Source organism: Festucalex cinctus, chromosome 12, assembly GCF_051991245.1.
Source record: "Festucalex cinctus isolate MCC-2025b chromosome 12, RoL_Fcin_1.0, whole genome shotgun sequence".
Lineage (NCBI taxonomy): Eukaryota > Metazoa > Chordata > Actinopteri > Syngnathiformes > Syngnathidae > Festucalex > Festucalex cinctus.
The window spans coordinates 10498925-10524543 of NC_135422.1; the positions used below are offsets into that span (position 1 = coordinate 10498925).

Consider the following 25619-nt stretch of genomic DNA (forward strand, 5'->3'; position numbering starts at 1 on the left):
TCAACTATCGAATCTTTTTAGACTTGATTAATCTATCGATTAATCGACTAATCAGATTCATTTTAATTTTGCATTAAAGTGTATTACAAAATAATTATTTCCATGATTACTGTTTATTAACCAGTGATTTGTGTTTATTTCATACTTTGTATTCATATAGTGATTAAAAACAAAGGAAAAAAAGGGGGGCGGGGACTGATGTACTATGTTACCAGTTTGATCATTGTTTTAAGTAAAAATAGCTGTTTGCAAATGGCTTATTCTGATTAAACACAGACGAAAATAAGTCGACTTTCATGAAGGACTACAGGAATTAGTGAACAATTACTGCGGATATGCTGAAGTCAGAGGATTAGGACCATTTTCAATTAAAAAATGGCTCCAAATGATTACGCGATTATTAAAATGGTTGTCGATTAATTGACTAACTGTGACAGCTCTAAGTATAGTTAAGTCAAGTTATTTTATTTGTATTACCCTAACTCATGGGAGACTCTCAAAGGAGTTCACAGGCCCGTTGTTGATAATGATTGGCGACAGCCCAAGATTGAAATCCCCAACTGGGCAAAGAAAATCCCATTTCAGGGAACAAGAAGAAACTTTAAGAAGAGACTACTGATGAAGGTCGAAACATGCATGAGAACTCATGAAACGCTGCACACACATGAGGTCTGGCAAAAAAAAGAAAAAAAAAATCCACGTTAGAGGTTCATTGTGCCATTTTCAAAAAAATTCAAATTCTAATGGGCCAGTACCACAAAGTGGCCCGAGCTGTGAGGGCCATTCATAACTGCTTGCAGCTCTAGTTATTGTTTGTTTTGTTTTGTTTTGTTTTTTTAGGCAATCAGAAAAATCCGTTTGGGGACATATCTGGCATACATGAAACACTAAATACCGTATGGATGATGCCCCACCCCAAATTCCTCAAATTATAACAGCAAATGTGTCAATTTAAAGGGGGTAAAGTCCAATTTAAAGGATTCACACAACATTCGCCTGCGTCAAGGTCACCACCGCGACCTCGGCAACAATTTCCATCCTTTCCTTCCCTGACACGCTGGCAGCAGATAATGAAAGTGTCAGCGCTCCTTCGGCTGTAACCAACGTGATGAGCCCATTTTCCCGCCGTCGGATCCCATTTCCCATCATGCAACGGCGTGAACCCATGACTTTCGTTTCTGTACAAATAGCTGAAGAATGAAGCTCTGGGTTTGATGTTGTTTAACCGCTGTTGAGGAAATGTCAGTTTGGGGAACCAGACACTCATATGAAATGTGTGAAACAGAGATCCGAACAGTCAGATTCCGTTTTCTGCTTTGGGAGCAGATTTCATTTTTCCGGCTGTGATCAATGCGTAATTTGTCGAAGACAGAGCAAAGTGAGCGAAACGGGCTCCGTGATAGTATATTCACAAGGTACAGTCTGACCTTGATGGTCTCCGGCTGCTTTTATCAGTCGCCCTCTCGGTCGGTGATCATTTAATTTGACGGAAAAATATCTTTTAACCGCACAAAGGGCCGTCATGGGGCGGGAGAAAATGGACTTAATGAATTGGGAGAGGATGAAAGCAGATGCAGCATGGCACAAGAGGACGAAACCTCTTACAAAGGAGGGAGAGTGAGCAACAGATGAGGAAGAGGACACCAAGTGGTTGTTAAAGCAAAAATATTGAAAGCCAATACGGGAGCAGCATCCAACATTAGAAAACTTGATACTGTTTAAGTCCAGCAGTCACAATATAAGGTACACCTGCACAAGCTAATAAAATCCAGTACAACATAACGTAACAAAAAATGTAACCAAAATGAGTATTGCTTGGAAGGTTCTTCGATATTAATAATTTGGAAAAATATTAATATTATAATACTGATATAATTAAAACATTGCAAATGCTTTGTCACATCCGTGCAAATGATTATGTCCAATTTGCTGCTGTTTCCGACATTATCAGTTGCTTATATCATGCTGATCAAAACGTATGACAATGGCTCTCTGTTGAATTTTATCACACCCTACAACATTCGGGCATTAGTTCATCGTATATGTCGAAGATAGATGGAAGACAAAGGCCCCTAGAGCACTACCCTGAGGAACCTCCTCGGTCACAATTATTACATTTAGTTATTTAATTTACCTCTTTTTAATTGGTTGGTTGGTTGGTTGGTTGGTTGGTTGGTTGGATAGATGGATAGATGCTATATAATAGCTTGCTAGCTAGCTTGTTAGCTAGCTACCATCTAGATAGAAAGCTAGCTCACGATCATTTGGATGGATGGATGGATAGATAGATAGATAGATAGATAGATAGATAGATAGATAGATAGATAGATAGATAGATAGATAGATAGATAGATAGATAGATAGATAGATAGATGCTACATAATAGCTTGCTAGCTAGCTTGTTTACCTAGCTACCATCTAGATAGAAAGCTAGCTCACGATCATTTGGATGGATGGATAGATAGATAGATAGATAGATAGATAGATAGATAGATAGATAGATAGATAGATAGATAGATAGATGCTACATAATAGCTTGCTAGCTAGCTTGTTTACCTAGCTACCATCTAGATAGAAAGCGAGCTCACGATCATTTGGATGGATGGATAGATAGATAGATAGATAGATAGATAGATAGATAGATAGATAGATAGATAGATAGATAGATAGATAGATAGATAGATAGATAGATAGATAGATAGATAGATAGATAGATAGATAGATGCTACATAATAGCTTGCTAGCTAGCTTGTTTACCTAGCTACCATCTAGATAGAAAGCGAGCTCACTATCATTTGGATGGATGGATGGATGGATGGATGGATGGATGGATGGATGGATGGATGGATGAATGGATGGGATAGATAGACTAGGTCTTCGTAGGGCAGTGCCCAAAATGATGACTTTAAAGCACAAAATAAAGTGCATACCTCTACAATTTAACAATATAATACATTCTTGTTACATCTCTCTATGAAAACCTGGTGGAATACACAGTGATGATGCCATGTCACTTGTTTTTGACCTCCATATCTTTCCACATAAGTGAACTCCCTCCAGATTCTCTCTCAATTGAGTCAGTGTCAGTGCCGTGCTGGTTATTATAGATAGACTTCACCTTTCTGCTGATAAAGGAACACATTTCCCACCCCCACATCACACGTCGCTCTCAGCAAGGGGTCGATATTCTAAATACATAATCAGACCACATGCGCAGAAAGCACATGGAGGCTTTTTGTAAATGAACAACACAAAGGTTAATAAAGACATCCATTCATGAAGGACTCACTTGATGTGAGCTGCAAACAATCCCAGCATGGAAGCGGGAAGTGAGCGAGGATCCCCCCCCCCAGCTTCTAATGAGATCGTCCGTCTCATAATTCCACATGACAGAACTGTCAGACAATTCCAGAGAGAGACAGAGTGAGACGCCACTGCAAGATCAAGATCTTTCCTCTCATATGCTTTCCCCAGGCGGGAATAAACGATGATTTCAAAGTTGTGCCGAGAAAAAAAAAATACATACAAATGCCGCTACTTAATGCAGTTAACTAAACTGTTTAACACTGAAGGTACAACAGGGATCATTACAGAGCGAGAAATTGTGTTTGAGGTTTGTTCTTTTATTTATGGAGCAACGTCAATATAATTGCTCTGGCGAGATGACCTGTTTTCTTGTGAGTGGCTTTTGGCGACAGTATATGTGAGCAAAACAACACTCCCGACTCCCTTGTGATTTACACGCCACCAAGAAATAGAGTGCAGTTTATCAGAGAGCCGCTCTTTAGTTTGTCCGTGCCCGTCCCTTCCAATAGCGCATCGGTTCACACTCACTGCCCCCGAGTGACATCACAGTCCCTATGTTCTTCCTTTTTTGGCTCAGCGACAACAGATGTTTGTCAATGGCAACGTCAGGAAGGCCAGAAAGGACAAAAGCCTCCTCATCATTAAAAACCAAACAAAAAAAGTTAAAAGAAATCTCACTGAATGAGGACATGATTTGATGCTATGACAAATGCCATCCTTCAGCAGTCTTGTTCAGGCAGAGTGTCCGATGTGGGCAGACAGAACCTTAGTGTCAGCAGACAATTCTCTGGTTTTAGTCTCGCCCCGCTGACCCTCCCGGATGACCGCTGGGGGGGATTTTGCACCACGTGTCCATCAATCCCATATTTCTGAAGCTGGAGTAAAAAAAAACAAAAAACATTTGCTGGTGAAATGTGGCGCAAAAATACTGTACAGACATCCATCATTTATGAAAGCACGTACACGGAAATACAAAATTAGGCTCATGTTTCTTCCCCCATAGCTGTCAAAATGTGACATATTCTTTTCATAAAAGGCCCGCTGTAATAATTACACAGGCGTTTCCTGCTCCATTTGCTTTGTAGCACTTTGCACTTGTTTAACGACAGAAGGTTACATCCACTTAATAGCAATATTGTTTTGTTGTGGGTAAATAGAATAATATCTGCATCATAAATAAAGATGACGTTCAACGAATGACTGAGATCATTTGCTTTAATTTCGCGCCATACTCCCATGTAATCACTTTACGCAAGCCAATTTGAACACAGGACACTAGGACAGTGTTTTCTTTTCTTTTCTTCCCTTTGACCAGTGGCAATTGATTCCACCAATTATTCACGGATAATTGAAAATGTTCATAATTACACCACTGACGCTTTAATGGGCTTTAAATGGGTGCTGCCTGCAAGGTAAGGACAAAACAGAAACCAAACATGTTTAGCGTATTTTGGATAGGCTCTTAAATTCATCCATGAAAATAGGCATATTGGAGCAAAATCAAATCATTTTAATAATAAACAAACACATGGGGGAAAAGACGGTAAATGACAATTTTGCAAAGTGACACTGAGTGTTTTTTTTTTCCAGGATTTTTTTATATATTATATATATATATATATATATATATATATATATATATATATATATATATATATATATATATATATATATATATATATATATATATATATATATATATATATATATATATTATTTTTTTTTTTTAAGGAACACATAAGAATAGTTGTTTTTTTTATAAGGTAAAAAAGTAATGGAAAAATTAAAAAATATATATATTTTTAATAATTGTGACGTCTTATTTATGCGAATAAAGTAAAAAAAAAAAAATCAGTGAGAATGAAACAATATTTTTCAAGAATAAAGTCCTAAAATTATAGTAAAAAGACAAACATTTATGGCAATAAAGCTGTGATTCTATGAGAATAATGTTTAAATGTTCAATGTTGTGTTTAAAAAACACCCACAAAAAAAGTAGCAAAAATACAAGAATAAAATTGCAACTTAAAGCTAGCCATGACAAAAATTTGGTCAAACATTTTTTTTTTAAGACTCATAAATGGTTGGCAAATGAATGTATGTTATTTTAAAAATCATGTCAAAATGAAAAAACAAAAAACTTTAATGAAACCTACCAAGAAATTGCCATCAAATTTTACAAGCAAATATTTTGACGTTTTCTTTAAAAAAAAAAACAAACAAACATGGTGGTAATAGTAACAAAAAAAGTTGCCATTTCACAAACGTAAATGTTATGGAAATAATCTTTTGCACTGCTGGAAGAATTCAGTTATTAAAATTACAGCTTTATTCCTATACTTCTTTCTCAAACAAACATAATTCCTTCTTGACACATTGTTTTGATGTCTACATTTGATACAACTCTTACACTGGACGCCATTATTTGCGCAGGTGTACAGTCAGCGAGTTTTCATTTGGAAAAAAAAAAAGTCTTCCTCTCTAGTGCACTTGGCTAATTTATTCCTCAAGATTATATTTTAAGCAATCTGGCAAACGATGATCTTGCGCATTTGCCTATATGCTCGTTCCAGGGATGTTCTCATAATCGTGGCAATTACACGACGTTGAACTTCCCTTCAAATGGACCGGCTCTGTCTCCTTGTCCTGAGTAAATATAATTGGTCCCTCTGCGCTCACCCCTCAATATGCCGTCGCCATGGCAACAGAGGCTCGAACCTCCAATTTTACTTGAGCAAACACGCATCAATTAAATGAGAAGACCCTGTCCGCCCTCGTCGTCAAACCGGCGAGACCACAACAACAAGCCCACTCGGCCGCTTTCTTTTATCGTCTACATAAAACATGAAAACAAGACAAAACACGAGGATGTTACACATCACACGTGGACATCAATGCTTCGGCGAACTCTTTGAAAGACTGTGAAGCCAAATGGCGCTGCTGGGAAAAGGAAAAGAAATGGACTTTGGTTTCCATTGCAAACACAGAACAGATTTCAAAGCTCCCTTAACATCATTGTTGGTTGTTAAAATGGAAAAAATACAAATGACGGCTGATTTTCTTGAGCAATTAAAGAGGATGATAAAGTTTTATGTAGCACAGTTGATTTCACATAAGTGCCATCCACCCTTCCGTTTTCTATCGCACTTATCCTCATCTTGGTCCCATAAAAAGTGTAAGCGACATAAATTGTTTTAATTCCTACAGCTGTCACCTGGTTTGGATGTAAATACCCTCAAAATAAAGCTGACATTCTGCATTTATATTATGTCATTTCAAATCCATTATGGTGGCTTAGAGCCAAAACGATGACAATTGTGTGCATGTCCCAATATTTCTGGATCTGACTGTATGCCAACCCTTGTATATTCACAGTTTGCCATTCACAATTTCTCGCTAGAAAACTGCAGTTGTTTGTTTACATTCAGCCATCAGCTGCAGCAAACGGGAGTAACGTCACGCTTGTTGTGATCAAATCACAATTTAGCCATCCCGACCTCTTCAGTATTGTGCAATGAGAGAGAATGAAACCCATTGAAGTCGATGTGAAGGGAGCACACGGCTCTTCTTCTCTCCGTCCTCTAGGGAAAATGACCGCAAATGGATGCACCTTGATACCACCAACAGGCCACTGATGGAACAGCAGGCGGCCAAAAAGCCGAACGTGCCAACCTTTTTTGACCCAAGATCTAATAAATAATAATAAATAAATAAATAAATAAATAAATAAATCAATATAAAAGTATACTAATATAAAACTCAACTAAAATTGATTTAATTAAAAATGATTTTGGGGGAAAAAAAATCTACCCAAAAAAATAATAATAAAAAAATAAACCTAATAAAAATGAAGAAACTGGTCCTGAAAACGAATAAAAACTAACTCAATTTAAAGAACAAAAGTCAAAACTAAATAAAACTGAAAAAAAAAAAATCCCACAACTATTATAACCATGTGCTTCAATGTCATCACCGAGTTTTATAGATCGTTTATTACAAAAAATAAATAAATAAATAAAAAATAGAATCATATGTATTATTGTTCTTATTTTGTGTTTTATGTGTTCATGTTTACTTATGTACAGCACTTTGTTGTGTACTCAATGTACACACGAGTTAATTTCAAACTTCTATTTGAATGCAGGACAAGTTTAATACCTGACAATATTTTATCTACTGCATCAGATGCTAGTTGCTGACATCATTTTATTATCTGATTGTGGGATGCTACACGGTCGCAGCAGTAGCTAGCTTGCGTGTAAAAGGCGCAGGCAGATAATTGCCAGTGATTGTGATGCAGTCATTTTACAAGATCTCTCCGAGAAGGAGGGTAATGATGGCTTCAGGATGTTATTACCTCTTGTGGTCAGAGTGCAGTAATTATTGAGGAGGAAACCTGTGTAGGTTCCATCCTAATTAGCATCGCAAGTGAGCTGCAGCATTAAGTACACGGTACGCTGGAGTTTAAAAAAAATAAATAAAAGTCATTGGTAGGGATGTAACATAACATTATGGTGATATCGCAATATTAAAATGACCATAATATCATCGTTGTGATATTAAAAACAGCACATCTGTGAAAAAGGTTGTATTCCATTTGTGCAGTTCCAGCACCCTCTGGTGGTTAGTTTATTAGTGCAGTTTAATTTTAATTAGGCATGTTTGGGCCACCTACGTTTAAGATGAAGGGGGCCTAACACATTTGAGATGCTCAACAAATTGACTCGAGTCACAATGTGTATGTACAAGTATGTGCCTCAATATTAAGTATTAGGGGTGTTTAAAAAAAATCGATTCGGCGATATATCGCGATACTACATCGCGCGATTCTCGAATCGATTCTATAATCGGCAGAATCAATTTTTTTTTTTTTTTTTTTTTTTAAGGATTCACACCTTGAGCATGGAAGAATGTTATATGAACGGAACATTAAGCCTTAATATTTTATTTTAATGCTGTTCAAACATGAAACAGATTACAACCTCTATAAGACTGAAATTTCAGATAAATAAATAATACATTTTCATATAAATCTTACACTCTACAAGCTTACTGATTAGTATTTTCTAAATTTGAATGAAAAAAAATCGCAACAATCGACTTATAAATTCGTATCGGGATTAATCGGTATCGAATCGAATCGTGACCTGTGAATCGTGATACGAATCGAATCGTCAGGTACTAGGCAATTCACACCCCTATTAAGTATCATGAGATTTGTTTTTATATCGCCATAATTATTGTTTCGTCACGTTGCATCCCTAGTCGATACATTGCTCCAAGAAAAAAAAGCTGATACGTTTTATTACAACCTTCAGTTGTTTTTACAAAAGACGACATATTTATTACTGTCATTTGTAAGTTGTCAGAACTCGTCTGTAAGCGATGACATGAAGGCTGATCCTTTATTGTGCAAATGAAATCCTTCTGTTTTTGAAACTTGTCTGCTAAACGACCATCGGCGGACACGCTTTGCGAGGACTATGAAAACATCCTTAATCTCGGCACTCCCACGAGCATTCGGGCCTGAACGCGGCGGCGGTGCGGAAAGAAACAATCTGTCTGCTTTTGATTCTGCTCACAGCGTCATCTTCATCGCCATCGCTGACACTCATTCTCATTCTCTCTTGTGTGATCTCCTAATTGATATTCATGAATCCTGCTCAGACTTATAAATCAAGCGTCGCCGGCAGCGCAAAACAGGGGCTAAACACTGGCGGCAGACGATTTTTTATGCCTCTAATTATCTGCTTCATTGTCCTCCGTTTGTGTATTTGCATCACAACACAAATCCTAATCAATATCGTCTTATTTGAAGTTTACATTTAGTCCGGCAACAATAAATCTTGAGTGTATTGCGTTGTCTGAAAAATGTCTTAAAACCGATTAAGCGAACATTTCCTCTCTTCCAATCAAAGTCAACAAAGGGCTGATTGCCAGATGGCTCTCCAAGATTAGCGTGATCGATTACCGTGTGGTGAACGGTGTGCAAACAGTTGCTTTTCCTCACAGATCTGCTCGGAAAACAGTCTGGGCCAACAATCATAATGTTAAACCCACAGGCAATTTGGGGGGGCCGAGATTTCCAGGCAGCCCCGAACATCTCATAAAAATTCATTAATTTTATTATTATTATTATTTTTTCAATATAACTCAATTATTATTGCTTGAGTCGTAATTTATGCGCCCAAGTGCACCGCTTCGCTTCTTGTGGTATGGACAATTCCATCTTCTTATTACATGTACAGGACTGTCTCAGAAAATTATAATATTGTGATAAAGTCTATTATTTTCTGTAATGCAATTAAATAAGCAATAATGACATACATTCTGGATTCATTATGGCATTTTTTTTTTTTTACTTTTATATATTTTAAATATTCTAATATTTTGAGATATTTGAGTTTTGTTTAAGCTGTCAGCCATAATCAGCAATATTAAAACAATAAAAGGCTTGCAATATTTCAGTTGATTTGTAATGAATCCCGAATGTTTGGCATTTTTGCTTATTTAATTGCATTACAGAAAATAATGGACTTTATCACAATATTCAAATTTTCTGAGACAGTCCTGTAGAGTTGAACTTGAAACAGATTTTATTTTACTTTTTTTTTTTTTTTTTTTTTAATCAACTTATTGTTGACCAAATGTGTACAGCATGCCATTGGAAATATTCAACAGGTTTAACATGTGCAAATTCCATTACTGACTAGATGGCGCCACACAAGTTACTTTGAGGCAGTGTATATTTGAAAGTATATAAAAAAAACGGAAGCTATTAGGCATAATTTAGATAAATTATTGAATGTCATCCGCTGCTGTAGTCCTGCTTTTCAAGCATAAAGAAAGTGACGATTATGTGCTCATTTTATAAAGTACATTTTTGGGCATTATCATAAAGGTATATTGAGATATGATGAGTTAATTCGCTTGAAAAATACGCATGTGTTTATATTAGGTTCGTATATTGCTGTTACACTTTTTGTACAATATTTTTGTGTAGCCATTGCTATTTCGCTCTCGCAGTATAATGTGTTTAAAAGAGTTTGTGTTATTTAAAAGTTTGTTTAATTAAAGACCTACAAAAAAATAGTAATGCAATTAATATATATATATATATATATATATATATATATATATATATATATATATATATATATATATATATATATATATATATATATATATATATATATATGTGTTTTCTACATCGCAGATTTACTGCATGAGGTGGCCTGGAACATTACCCGCTGTTAGAATAATTATACTATTCTATTTTTTTTTTTTCCATGTGGGGTCACCCACCATTTTAAAAAACCTTTTAAAGATCTAAAAACTCATTAGATGTACTTCCACTTTAATAGGGCAGAAGCTAATAAAGACAAGAAACAAGGACTCCCTTTTGTAGCAGTGTACAGTCTTTTTTTTTTTTCTTTCTTTCTAACACTTGTGTGGAATGGAAGTGTGGAAATACTGCGTATTTTTAGCATCTACTGTGACATTTACACACACGCATGTGCGCAGGCACACTCACATTTATGTAAATGTGGAAAACTGTGACAAAGAGTATGTTTTTTTTTTTTTTAAATTTTTTTAGCATGTCTTCCTGCGGGATCAAGTCTGATGAATGGCACCAGTGTTGTCCCTCTTGGCTCCTATCGGGGACGATGGTCTCCAGCCACTTAAATCCATGACTAGCAATCCAACCATAACCTGGGAGGTCGTGGAAGTCTTGAAAGTTTACTTTATTACCTGTTCGCCCAGACCCAGAGAGCCAGTAGTGTACTGTAGCCTACTGAAGTGTACACTTGAAAGGGGCGTTTTGCTTTTGGGCTGGTACAAAATGAACACTAGATGGCGCCGTTGCACATAGATAAAGAAAGGAGCGTTATTACATTTACATGAGCTAGCGTGTATCTGTGTTTTAAATCCACTCATTTTCAATACAAAGTTGTGTAATATCTCAATTTTTCCACATCTGTGATGAAAATTAAATGATGAATGACATTACCATATTCACCAACTATTTGTATTATTATTATTATTATTGCTTTTGTATTGGTAGGAGTCAGGGCAGACTGGCAACAGATGGATCCAACTGATCACAGTGTTTCCATAGCAACGTCAATGTTTGACACCATGGCGAGAGCATTGATGATGGGCTTGCCATTGTTGATCATTCATAAGAGGAGAGGCTCGGCCTATTTGAGTGTTAAGTATGTAAATTAAGATGTCTTTTCTGGAGCAGTAAATGAGTGAAAGATAAATTCTAAAGTAGTAGATACAGCTTGTGGTTGCATTTCTTCTTTATATATTTACAATCTAACCTCACATGTGTTTTCCTGAAATTCTATTCACATTTTATGTTGTTGTTCTTTATTTGATGTTGAAAGAATAGATTAGCTGAAAAACGTACTTGCTGTAAGTGAACAAAAAATGGAGCAGTACATTTGCTGCACACTAAAAAAACAAAAACAAAAAAAGTTGAGTTGAGTTGTTGGTATTATAGCAGTTGTAGTTGTAGCAGTACCAGTAGCTTGTTGTAGTTGTTTTGTAGTTGTTGTGGTTTCATAGATTTGTTGGATTGATGGATTGATGTTCTTGCTAAGGTACATATTTTAACGCGACTGCTTACGCGACAAACAATCAGTGACAACGTATGCTTGCTGCTCATGGAAAGCTTTGAAATGGACAGCAAACATAACAAGCCGTGTTCTCCGCATGCCAGATGCCAAACATATTTCTCAGAAGAGTCCATCAGTTTTCTGCTGGCGGGGATGAAATGAAGCATCTGATCTTTCTGTTGCGGTCGCGTCGGCTTTGGGGAATCGGGACGTACTCGCAGGATCCGATGAGTCGGCAGAGATCTTATTAGCAAAGTCAGTGTGTAGGATTCCGAGAGTTGGAGGATGCTTGTGTTTCTGTATCTGATTAAACTATTATTATATCACGTTCAATCAGTTTAGGATGTTTGACAACTACAGTGCGGTTGTAGCAGCAAAATATGTTTGGAGAGAGACCACAGATGATCAGAGAAAAAAAAAAAAAAGGACAGGCCAACATAGTCCAACAGGCGTAGTAGGTATGTTGACCAACATGAGAACCTAAGTCAAAAATCAATGTATACTTTTTTTCAAAACATTAGTAAATGTTATAGCCGACTTGCCAAATCATTCTCATCACATAACAGACAAGGCCACAAACCAACAACTCTGTTTCAGCAATCGATTCACAGTTTGGCCTGGTGCTCCCAAACCAAAAGTCACACGGTAGCGTCGCTCAATATCACTGACCTGAATTTACAGCCAGCGCCAACCATATCAATACACATTTCATCACGGATGACGCCCACAGACGTAGCCCGTGTGATGGTCGCTGCTGACCTACAGCGCACAGGAGAAAAACGATTGACAGTATGTGCAAGTTGGTTCGGTGACGCGAAATTGACAAGCAGACTCAAACCTCGTCGTGTTCTCATTGGGTAATCCGCTGGACAAGTGAAAATGTGTCACACTGCAAGAGCTCTGCGCTGGACAATTAGGACAGGCAGTTGGGAGAGAACAGAAAGCTGTCGAAACGCTGCAGGACCAAGCCTGACATGGTTCACTTGTGCGTGTCCATATCAGACGATGGTGTCAGACTCGAGTCTATAAAAAAAATATCACCCAAGCCGGCGAGACGAAGGGCAAACAAGACTACCATGGCTACTTTGGAACGACAACCAAGATCCAGAAAGGCGTCGACTCGACAGGATCGTGGCTCTTGTTCCTCCACCGCATCTTGCCCCGTTTTCTCTGGCCCGTATAGCGACCAAGAAGAAGACCCTCCGCTGCGTCGTCAGTCATCTCCGCTAATCAAAGGTTCCCTCTCAAGTCTCCACAACGCCACCAAACCAATCCACAAAAGACACTCTTCCAGCATCCAGGGTTCTATCACCTCCCTTCAAGGATCATTACCAAGCCTGCAAGGATCTCTTCCAAACTTTAGTAGTTTCTCTTTACCAAGACTGAAAGGATCACTCTCCCGGTTAAGGCGGCGATCGCTGAGCAGCCTAGACAACTCCAGCCCGGGCCCAAGTGAGCGGAGTACCAGCCCCAGTCTACAAAGCGGCATTGGGAGCTCCAGTGACGATGACGGAAGTTGGGACACTAACAGCTGGAGCTCAGGAGCTACCTGCCTGCTTCGGACATCTTCAAAGCAAGGCGGCACAGAGAAATCTGGTGGAATGCTTTGCAACACAGAGCAGATGTCCACTAGTGCAGTGGCGGAGCCTGAAATCATTTACCAAAATCTAATCTTTACACGTCCCACCTTTAAAACGGAAGTTAAAGTTGATTTGGAGAAGACCAACACAGTGGAGAAGAACGACACAGGAACCCAAAGCGCCAACTCATCCTGTCCAAACAAGGAGGCCTCGACACTCTCAACTCCTAATGAAGAAAAGAAGAAAGAGGACAGGCGCAAGTTCTCACAGTTCCTCAACGAGGTGACAGGCAGGGTGCTGAAATCGAACAATGGCCCGGCACAACAACGATCCACCTTGCGACATCGCTACCCATCACCTCCTCCGGCGCCGTCGACCCAATCTCAACCCACGCTGGCATTGTTGCATTCAACACCAGCAAATTTACCAGCGCCCACAAGCTCATTCAGCAGCCTAACCAGCTCCAACCTCCAGACCATCAATGAAAATGACTCAAAGGACATCACAAGCTCCATCCACCAGTGGAGCAAGACATTACCCAGCTGTAAGGTCTTAGAACCAGCAGACATGTTGAGGAAAATAAAAGTTGAAAGTCCCTCATACCGAGAACACGGCATGGAGCTTTGTACAAAAATACAATCGCAGGCCTCCACTGGGAGACTTTATCTGGAGACGGACATTGACAGAGTGAGGCAACTTGATGAACTCATGGCTAATGGTACCCTGAGAAAAGACAGGAATGAAAAGCATCTAGAAAAGGGGATGGAGAGAGGCAGAGAAAGAGAGGACAGAAATCATTGGGAGAGAAATGGAGTCTTGGTGGCTGAGAAGAGAAAAGAAATGGATCAAGGCAGGGAACCGTTGTGGGAAAAAGAAACGGATAGCAAGGAAAAGGAGAAAGAAGTCATGCGTAATATTTCCGAGCCTAAGTGGGCCTCGAGTGGAAGGAGCAACCCGTGTCCCATCTTCAAATGGCCGGAGGGTTTTCCAAGAATGTCCTGCAGGTCCATCTCACTGCCCAGAGCAGTTAACGTCACGGTGAGTCGTCTAAACTTTGTCCACACATTCATCCATTCTGGACTACCAATTTCGGTTTGCATAGCATAGGGGTAGGGAAATCCAGTCTTTGAGAGCCTCCAACACACCTGATTCAAATGATCAGCTCATAAGCAAGCTCTGTAGATGCCTGATAACGATCCTAATTTTTGAATTAGGTGTGTTGGCGGATGGAAACTAAAACAGGTGGTACAGCGGCTCTCGATAACCGGAGTTCCCTACGACTAGGTTAGCACATCTGCCACACATGTTCCAACTAGATTCGAATCAACATTCCAGCTGTTTCCTATATTCCAGAAAAATGAATGTTAGTGTCATTAAAGACTAAAATGTCCATAGATGTAAATGTGATTGCGAATGGTTGTTTGGAGAGGTGCACTTCCGTCTCTTCCCATCTTTGACGGATGCACACATTTTTCAAGCAGTTTTTCATCCATTCATCCGGGTCAGTTCAGACGATCCTTCTCGTTTTTTTTAGGCTTCGCATCATAAAGCACTTGGCACAATTGTGGACATTGTTCAACGACAGGAAGAGACGAAAGATGGAGGTGCCTACCTCTGGTTGTTTATCGACTATGATTGGTTGGTGACTAGTCCAGGGTGTCAGCATGGTATGAATCTTACACCATTGTGTATGTCAAATCTCTTGTACCTAAAACTATGAAAACCTACCAACCTATAAATCAGTCCAGAAAATTTAGTGATATTTTCATATATATATATATATATATATATATATATATATATATATATATATATATATATATATATATATATATGTCAAACTCTGTAGTAACGATTGGAGAAAGTGTCGTAGTTTTTACTGCACACAGAGAAGAAAGCGTAAAAGATTCCTTCAGCTCGTAGCATGTTTTTATTTTTACACTGACTGAATCTAGGGCCAGTCGGTTGACATTCATATGCCAGGTTGTTGGTGAAAGGGCCACGGTAAAGGTCTCATTTTAATTTCCATTTAAATGCATTAGCGTTTTGTTTTTTTGTTTTTTTTTGCTAGCCTCCGAGCTTTCCACCAGTGCAGAGATGAACAAAAAGGGACAAGTACCATGCGATATTAAAAATACATTCGACCTTTGCCGCAAATGCGCCTCAAGCTTTGACGTTGTATTTACAGACAAAGAAATAAGATATAGATTTTCACAAAAATGTCACTATTGTGAGATGGAAGAACATCTTTACCTTTTTTTTCCTCCTCAGGCAAAGAAATAATAATCAGTGCTAAAGCCTCTCTCATTTTCACTTGGAGTTGGTCGCACTAATAACTTGATCAACATACAAATAAAATACAAAGTGTCAAACTCCAGACTAGCTTTTATCACAGGTGGCAAATCCAAGTCATTTTTATTTTTGTGTAGTTCATGGTTTTATAGTTTTTCCTGTGTTTTTGAGTCTCTTGAAAACCGCTATACAAACAAAATATATTTTTGTACAATTATGTGCATTGTGGATTGTTTTTTTGTTTGTTTTGTTTGAGGGTTTGTAGCTTAAAGTGACCCACAAATATATGGAATCATTTGGCATATTTTCCGCAAAATTAACGTCTTCATTGTCCGTCTCCACATGTGCTGCACACAGTAATTCGTCATCGATGCCTTCTAGGAATGCTGATCCTCATCCACACTACAGACACATACACACGGAAGGATACTGGGACGGAAAGAATGGATTAGCGAGCGTAGCCTCATTCAGCCGCTGCATGACTCATCCTGTTGTGTTTGTGACGTCCATACGGCACCTCGTCGCACCCCTCTCACACTCTCACACACGTACACAATCACAGTATAGTGCATCCCCCACACTATAGTATATTGTCGCCTCGAAATAATCCTAGAAATTCTGAGGATACATGCAAGATTTGACACATATAAACGAAATCCGCCAACTGTCTTATGATGATGATCATAAAACCCTAGAAGGTTTGATGTCGGATGTGTGAGTAAAAGCTGGACATTTGACAGAAATGACAGAAAAGAAAAAGTCACCTGTGCAGTAGTTAGTCAAAGTTTGTCCACTGTTGCTTACTGGCACTGTGGCACAATCAACAGAGACTGGCGCACGTGTTTGTCACAAGATACAACTAGCTAACAGACTTGCCAATGTGGCGGCCATGTTGGCAGGGAAGACGATCACATCAAAGGTTATGAAAAGCATGGACATTAGTTTAGTATACTATTACAATACAGTACATATTCATGACTGATGTTTATTAGAGTGAGTTCTCGTTATGGCTGCACATCTTTCGAACATGATATTTTTGTTACACTATACAGTTGTTGTTTTTATCAAGTCCTCCTATAATGGCATCCAATCGTAACGCAGGTGAAAAAAGAAAGTGCGCTAACATTGCCCCATATGAACATTTAGATGTAGTTCACCAAAACGGAACAAAACAATTTTGTACTGTAGTGGGTGCTGTTAGGTTATGAGAACAGTACTACAAGTTAGTGGACAACGGACAACCCCCTCTAGTCTCTTAAATCAATTCCACTGTATACACTATATTATAGATAGCATGCATTATGGACAAAATCCGGCTGCACCTTGATCAAATCTACCAAAATCACACTACAACCACCACAACTTAGGCATGTTTTTAGCTGGTCTAAACTCCTTTGGTCAATTTGAGTCAACGTTTTGGGAGGTGTTACACAAAAAAAATTGGGATGTTTTATACAAAATAACACAACAAATTAGTACAAAAAAAGTAATCCATAAGTAAGTAAATAAAAATAAAAAAAAAAAAAGGAAAAACAGAAGAAAGAAAATCTGGCCCAATAAAAATTGGCTCAAATTGACCCAACGGTCGGTTGGACCCTTTTTGACCCATAATTGGGTTATTTTTTTATTTTTTTTATTTTTTTTTTACTAAGATGTTTTTAGAGTACAGAAAAGGAAAAAACAAACAAAAACATGGCTTGTGTTTTGGGTTATTCATTTGACCTAAATTTTGGTTTAAATAAATAACCCAAAAAGTTGTGTTGGTCCCTTTTTGACTCAATTTGGGTAAATATGGTCTTTACTGTTATTCATTAGAGTAATATAAATGACCAATACATATATTTGAAAAAAAAAAAAAAGCGATCGTGATATCGTGATATCGTGATATTAAAACTGCCACAATGTCGTCATCGTCATGTTCACGATATTTAAAAGGAACACAGCTGTTAAAAAAGTCAGATTGATTTCCATGTGTACAGTTCTAGCACCCTCTAGTGGCTAGTTTATTAGTGCAATTTAATTTTCATTAGGGATGTTTTGGCCTTCTGTGTTTAAAATATATGCTAATTGTCAGATGAAGGGGAAACTAATTTGCTTGTGAAGCGATCAATGTGTGCTTGCATTAGCAAGTAAATGCCTCAATATTGTTATTAGAGATTGTAGGTGGTTTATATGCATTGCTGTTATGTACAAAAGTACAATATTGTGTTTTTATTTTATTTTTTTAGTACGAGTTCTTTTTTTTAACAATGTTGGGATCTTTTTTTAAATATCGGCAACGCCTCCACAATATCGTGCTAATTATCATATTGTGATAATATCGCATCGTGATGTTCGGATATCGTTACATCCCTACTTTCCATATGGCAGATTTGTGGGTGTGTCTGTAAGGAACCCCCGTGATAAACGGGGTTCGAATGCACTTATGTATTATTAAACTCTGTTCTACGCAAGTCTGCCTCCCACCCTCGGGTTCTTCTTCTCCCATTCTGCAGCACGCAGCATTTTTCTTTTCCTATGCCGCTCATCTGTCATTTAGCGCCGCCGCCGTCGCCGCTGTCGTCGTCTTCAGCGGTAACACGGCAAGGTGAGGGATAATGAATGTGTTTGTTTGACGGGACATGAGAGCTCGTTAAGCGCCACATGAGAGGAGCTCCTGCACATAAATCTGCCTGACAAATAAATCTAATCACTGGCCCCGCCCATCTTCTTCTTCTCTTCCCGCCAGGACTGTGATGGAGAGAAGCAACGTGACATGAGGTTAGACACTTTCACTCCTCCTCTCCTCCTGGTAGTGTCACCAACCACCTCCAACCCTTCTTCTTCTTCTCTCCATCACCAGCCCTCCCCTTCACGGCGGATACCTCCTCCTCCCTCCAGTCCCATTCAATCCTCACTTTCACTCCGCGTGCATGCCCAGTGAATCTTCCGTCACAATGAGAGGAAATGCATGCGGCTCTGGACGGATCCACATGCGGCCAAAATGAGGCGGAAGGCGTTTAGACGGTAAGACGGGAGAGTTATAAGTGCATGCCCGGCTTTTTTTTTTCCTCACCGGTGGGGATGCTGGCTGCTGACCATGTGTTGCATGGCTTTCGATCCACTAGTGCGCGCGATCAATCTGGATTTTCTAATCGGCTTCTTTTGCTCACTTGATTGAACTGTCATTTGGATTTGATTGCGTTAATCCAGTGGGTGCACAGACCCTCATGAACCTTTGCTACATGTTTCGCAAAAAAAAGGCAATCACAAGACAAAGTTGAACTCCAGCAAGGCAATCAATACATTGCTATTGTCCGGCTTGAGTGGAGAAGAAAGAATTTGAATATTGTTGGTGTGAAATCATCAAGTATTCAACCGTGCTGCCTGCATGTGTGTCATAGCAACTTCATGACATGCTGAAGTTAATTGCTTTAACCTCCAGCTGGCGAGAGAGAAACATCCGTTTAAAAAATGCAAATACTCTGGCTTGTATTACGTTAAGTGTAAACTTGTTTCACATATTAAGTCCAGTTGAACCTCCAGTTGATGTCCAACGTAATCTGATTTGAAATTTCCAAGCATTTTGCCCATAAGAAGCAATGACAATTCAATTAATATATGCTTCAGGGTCAAACTGTCACGATTATAAACCTTTTACAAAATGCAAGGAAACATTTTAAGGTTTTTGCATTCTAACGTATTTAAAAAAAAAAAGTTAATCACTGTCATGATTTACTGTAAAAATAATAAAATAAATATGACTCTTAAATAATTAAAACATATCTAAAAGTCAATTGATTAAAATTAGATACAAATTAATGATAAATACTTAATATTTTTAAATCACACAAGTGTAAAAGAAGTTAATCACGATTACTCTCTAAATGTAAAATTATTATTATTATTATTATTATTATTATTATTATTAAGCAAACAAATACAATAAAATACTTCAGCTTCAACGGTGAAAACACAAGTGTAAAAAGAAGTTAACCAATAATGTTAAAAACAAATCATGCTAGCTTAAAAGGAGGGGTCCCAGATTTACCATTAAGAAAAAAAAAAAAAAATCACAAAAATAATACAGTCTAATACAATCCTTGAGAAAAAAACAAAACAAAAAACAACTGTCTAGCACCATTTTGTGCCTCTAATTTAATATACAAGAAACCACCACGCCAGAGGAAAAACACAAAATGTGTGACTTATTTGCCTGGTGCACACCTGTGGCCTCCTGAAATAAAAATGTAAACAGATGTGACATCTACTGAAGGAAAGTAAAAAAAGTTCGGTACTAATTGATTTTGGAGGTTCCGCTGTTTCGAGTGTTTTAATAATGTATCAATTTGATTGCAACAGGTGTATTAAATTAGCGTTACATCACCACATCAAGGCTAATTAGCCGCAACGAGCCGTCCGTTCTTGTAACCTTTGAGGAAACGCAGGACTAATCTGTTGGCTGAACACTCGATTGTATTGAAGGCTGTCCAAACAAACGTCTGGCAGCGGCGGCAACAACAACAACAACACGCTGCGAGGCTCTCCTCCCTCCCGCTTCCCTCAAATGATTCTCGTCATGGATAATAAAGCAAAGCCTATCACCAGGGGCCGTTTTGCAGCTCACTTGTAGGCCGAAACCGGATCGATGGCAACTAAATTGAGATCATCTCGCGCTGACAAAACATGCCAAAGTCCAGGTCGTGTTGTGCAGTTTAAGCAACACAAATGACATACGAGGAAATTTGCATTATTATTTCTCAAGATTTTGATTTTTGGACAAAAAGCCTTCTGTTTATTTTGGTCATAACTCCGTTGGTGACCACTAGATGGTGCACACTTTTGAGTTTGACAGTGTAAATTTGAAAGAAGAAGAAATAAAACAGGAAGTACTTTCAGATCAGACTAATTTTTGCTGAAGATTATTAAATGTCACATTCTCTTTAATCCTGCTTTTTACGCCTACAGAAAGATATGGTTGTAGGTTCACTTTATAGCGTACATCTTCAGGCATGATTATTGATACATATTGTGAGATAATTTTGTTAGTTTTGGGGAAAAAATTGGATCTGTTTACTGTGAACACAGAGAGGGATAAGGACCCTGTTTCGCTGTACAAGTCTTATGTTATCCATTGCTATTGCTCTCTCTCAAAATATTATACTATGTGTTTAAATGTGCCAGTATTAGAGCGTATAAATGTATTCCATTTTAGCAGACTTAGCATATGTCTTTTTTTTCTCCCAAAAAATCTATACATTTGGGTGAGTGTCATTTTTATTAATTATTGAAAAAAAATAAACATTTTTGTGGTCTCCTGAAAAGTGATGATTTTGGAGGTATGAGGTTTTGGCCCAACACTAGTGACATGTAACTGTCGCTAAAGTCCCTTTCACGCAGTTTCTACAAAATTGGCAGATCAGAGGCGTAACGGAGAAGCGATGAATCCGACTGTGCCTTTCACACAGAACCCCGCCAAGCGAGACATTGCCATCTGTGTTCATGTTCGCACAGTAACGAGGCTTCCCGCAAACAGATACCGCGCGACGACATCTGGCGTGACTTATAAATTGCTTTGAACGAAACAGGGCAGGTGACGTGAGTCACACGTTGATTATCTATCGTTTCAGGTACAGATTTGGTACCTCCCAATTGCAGGATCTCAGTTCAGGGTTTAATTGAACCTGAATATGATAAGCAATATTGGTAAGTCTGTGTGAGAAAAAAAATCTATCGAAAATGTCTGACAGATTTGACATTTTTGACTGTAAACGAACGAAGGTTCTGTCTGTCACAAACCAAAATACTAATGTGGAGATATTACACGTAAAATAGATGCTGTTGGTATTTGGAACATTTTTGCATGTGCTGTTAAAATTGCTGTGCTATTTATTGCATAACGGCCCATTTAAGAAACCTTTGGACGAAGTTTTTCCATTGACACTACAAGAATTTTGTACACAGCAGGCATATAGTAGTTTGGGATCTTTCCATTATAGTTAGTGTTTATTTAGTTTTGACTAAATTTAGTTGGTTTTGATTATTTAGAGCAGGTGTGTTACTTTTTTTTTTTTTTAAATTTTTATTAGTTTTAGTATTAGTTTTTCAAAATAAAAAATCATAACTTGGTGTTACGTACTAAAATAAACTACAATTCCCAAACATACATATATTTAAAATAGACCCCAAAAGCTCATGTAAAAATTAACAAAAACAAAAACAAAGGACATCTAGTTAGTTAGCTTAATTATTTGAAAAGCCCTTTTGTTTTTATTTTATTTCATTTACTAAAATGTTTTTTCTTCCAATTTTAGTTATTTTATTACATTTTGTAAACTGTCATAACCATGGAACAGTCAATTTTCTAACTGAAGGCGCTAAGTGAAGGTCCACTATGTGCTCATTAAATGCTAGCATTAGCCTGTCAGCCAGCTAACATACTTGGCTGTTTACAAGTGGGGGCTGAATACTGTCTAACAGCATAACATTTACTGAATACAAAGCTCAACTTTTGGGGGGTGAAATGAGGAAGTGTCAAAGGCACAATTCATGAGCTGTGTTTTATCAATCCATTGTCAGTTCTCATTCTATGTTCTGATATGAATCGGATGAATGCGCACAAAATGAAGGCTTCCCAACTGACAGCCTGTCTGTCCATTCACACCTAACTTCACCAAATTACCAGAAAAAGATTGCACCTCTATCTTTAAACCCAATACCCCAGTTCCATACTTAATGGCTTTCCACCCGTTTCATGGGGTTACCAAGCAACTAGACACAAGGTAAAAAAAAATAATAAAAAAATACGCTGATTCAATTAAAAACACGCCATCAGCCATTAGGAGACATCACAGCACAGTTGGTTCATCTGTCGCCTTCCTCCTAGCTTGGCATTTAACATCTACAAGCAGATGCTGTGCGAGCCCGTAGCAGTTTACCTCCACCGTCAACCAGCCTGTCCAATTACGTCCGAGACACTGAAGATTAGCAAAGGTTTACACAGAAGACATTCGTGAGTGGCGGACGCTTGACGCGCGCTCTGGAGCGAAGTCAAGAAGCCGCCTTTGCATTCTCATCTCCCGAAAAAGTCTGAAAGCGCTCCTTGTGGCGGCACACCCCGTCACCCTCGCGGCCCTCCCACGGGGGCGACGGCGATACGCCTGTCTGCCAAAGGCGCATTCAAACGTGTCCGTCAAAAGCCGGTATAAGCCTCCCTGGCGCTGCTTCGGTGGACATCGCAGTATCTTATGAACATGTCGGAGGAAGTGTGGGGCACTTTGCTTGGGAAAACCGCCAGCACAATGATCAGAAGTGGTTTGCATTCAGAGGGGACGTATGCTGCATTCGAGGACGGTTGGAAGTCGGATATATCCGAGTTGGCTTTTCCCAGTTCCGACCTGAAAGCGTTCGAGGCGAACGTAAACAATCAAAATGGCGGATAGTGATAAATTGTTTTTTATTTTGGTCCTCAAAACTCATTTTGACCTCTAGAAAACTTACCTTTTTGCAATTTCACTTCATTTATAGTTTTAATCTTATTTCATAAGCATTCCATACAGTTAAGTAGTTGACCGTATAATTTCATGCAGGGAGATAGCGGCAATCTAGTTTTATACTGGAGAAAAATGTGTTTTGCCATTCAGAGTGACGTCACATTGTAGTCCTCCGGTGAAGTCGGGGTCATTTTTTTTTCTTCCGACTTCGTAAGTGGAATTTCCGAGTTCAAGGGGGCGTTCCCGTACACACTTCCTGGTTTGAACTCGGAAAAGTCCGACTTCCGACCACCCTCGAATGCAGCATTAGTCCACCTTTTTATACTGCCACTAGCATTGGCTATTATAGCAACGTTATCGCTCTCAGGGGGCGGCCATTTTGCCACTTGCAGTCGACTGAAAATGACATCACAGTTGCTCAAGTAACAACCAATCACGGCTTAGCTTCAGAAAACAGGTGAGCCGTGATTGGTTGTTATTTGATTCCTGAGTAACTGTGATGTCATTTTCAGTCGACAGCAAGTTGCAAAATGGCCGCCCCCTGAGATGGATGAAAACGGACGGATTAGGCTGCTTAAATCAAATTCCACAAATTGTGTTTTGACTGATGGAGCTTTGGTTGACTGAAATGCCCTCGCATGTCGGCAAGGAGAGCCACCGTCACTGATGCACTTTTAGACTCTCGCAAGAAGCTCTTTTTCAGTAACAAGTACCGAAAAAATTGTGCTTTGGGGAGGTCTGGAACGGATGAATACATTTTCAGTCATTTCACTGAGGAAACTGAATCTCAAACATCAAAGTCAGACCACAGTCACAGATCGGATTGTGCCACTATAGTTTGCATCTGATTAATTCACCCATTTTCACTCCTCTTAAGTGTTGAACCAAGCCTGCAAATCAGACCGTTTCACTCACTTGTCAGACCTTGGGGGGGGGGTCGCACATCAATCGCACCCATTTCACAACAGCAGATAGTCTGCCGCACCCCAGGGGACCATCACGTTATGTTCCAACCTGCATGGACACAATTTCTCCCAAACCCCCCCTCCGGTGGCGTCCTACGTCTTAACACATGGCGGACTTTCAGATTGTCAGTATGCGCTGTGGTGATAAAAATAAAAAAGAAAGCGCGAGACAGACGGCTGGAAGGATAACACAGCAGGAGGTCCGTCTTAGGATTGTACATGTAACACTTTTTATTGGATGGATTTGACAGTTAAAACATATTGTTACTTAAGTTGTGATTGCTGGTGCCGGCAGAACAATATATTACACTCGGATACAGTATATATATGGCTGCACTGCAGTTATGTTTGCCATTATGACTGAAAATATTGTTTACAAACAGATTTTTCCAGGCAAATATTGTTTGGGTTCACGAACTATATGCTTGCTGACATTCAGGCAGAATAGAAGCTTTTTCTCCCTCATTCCCTCCATGTCCTTTCCCTGGGGGATTTTGATATAAATTTTGCTGTAAATTAGCTCTCAGTGAAAGCAAAATATGCAATTAATGGTGTGATTCAAAAACCCTGGCATGTTTGAAGTGTAACGTCTGCTGAGCTCTCACTGGTCAGGTCAGCCCTCCCCAGTCAAGCCCTGCAGGGGGAGAGCGAAAAGGCACCCTCGAGGACAGACCATTTAAAAGCACAGCACACCAGAGGAATAGTGCGTGTCTGAATGTCAAGAATTAAATAACTAACACTAAAATTGGAAAAAACATCTGTGAATGAAAATAAAATAAAAACAAAAATGTAAAAACAAACTATATTTTATGTTTACAAAACGAACTATAATTTTAGCGAAAATGTCCCTGGTTTTCATCTTTGGCAATTATTTTAGTGAATGAGCCTTTTCGTGTTGATTTATAGCCTGTGACACACCTCATAAAATGTTTTTTTTTCCCTTTTCATCATTATGTTTTTATATTTATAGAATATTTTACAATACATTGCTACTTTATTAAAAGCATTAAAAAAAAAACGTATCTAATTAATGTGCATATTTTGAAACGCAAAGCTATTTACATTTTTTTTAACTTTGGTGACAAAAAAAATATGCTTATAATAGCAACGTGACAAAATTACCCAAAAATGATAACGTGTGTCAAAATGCTGAGTCTGGTTGGAAAGGCCACTTCAACCCGAGCACCAAGAAATTTGAAAATCGATCAATGGGTACTGGAAAAATTGATTTTTTTGTGTTGGCCTTTTTGGGCAACGTTTTTGTCTGATATCAAAACTAAACAAAAAACACTATTATATTAAAGTAAAAAGATAACATTTTCATCTTCTATCAGTGAACGTTCACTTTCACCTCGTGTAATTCAGCTTAACAAACAAATG

General features: G+C 38.6%; 2 protein-coding genes across 6 annotated transcripts in view; one reads left to right on the forward strand and one right to left on the reverse strand.

Annotated features, from left to right (window-relative positions):
- wdr25 (WD repeat domain 25) overlaps nt 1–25619 on the reverse strand; it is an 87735-nt gene that overhangs the window by 11886 nt on the left and 50230 nt on the right. For 2 of the 5 annotated variants that reach the window (XR_013287464.1, XR_013287462.1), the window contains one exon: nt 3985–4181. The exons of the other annotated variants lie outside the window; for them this stretch is intronic. The gene's annotated coding sequence lies outside the window, so the exon portion shown is untranslated. The remainder of the gene's footprint in view (nt 1–3984; nt 4182–25619) is intronic. 5 annotated transcript variants of the gene reach the window in all.
- Nucleotides 12829–25619, forward strand: part of begain (brain-enriched guanylate kinase-associated) — a 47736-nt gene continuing 34945 nt past the window's right edge. Inside the window, exons 1-2 of the mRNA XM_077538030.1 lie at nt 12829–14548; nt 18531–18562. Coding sequence (XP_077394156.1) covers nt 12905–14548; nt 18531–18562 — 1676 coding nt within the window. The 5' untranslated portion in view covers nt 12829–12904. The remainder of the gene's footprint in view (nt 14549–18530; nt 18563–25619) is intronic.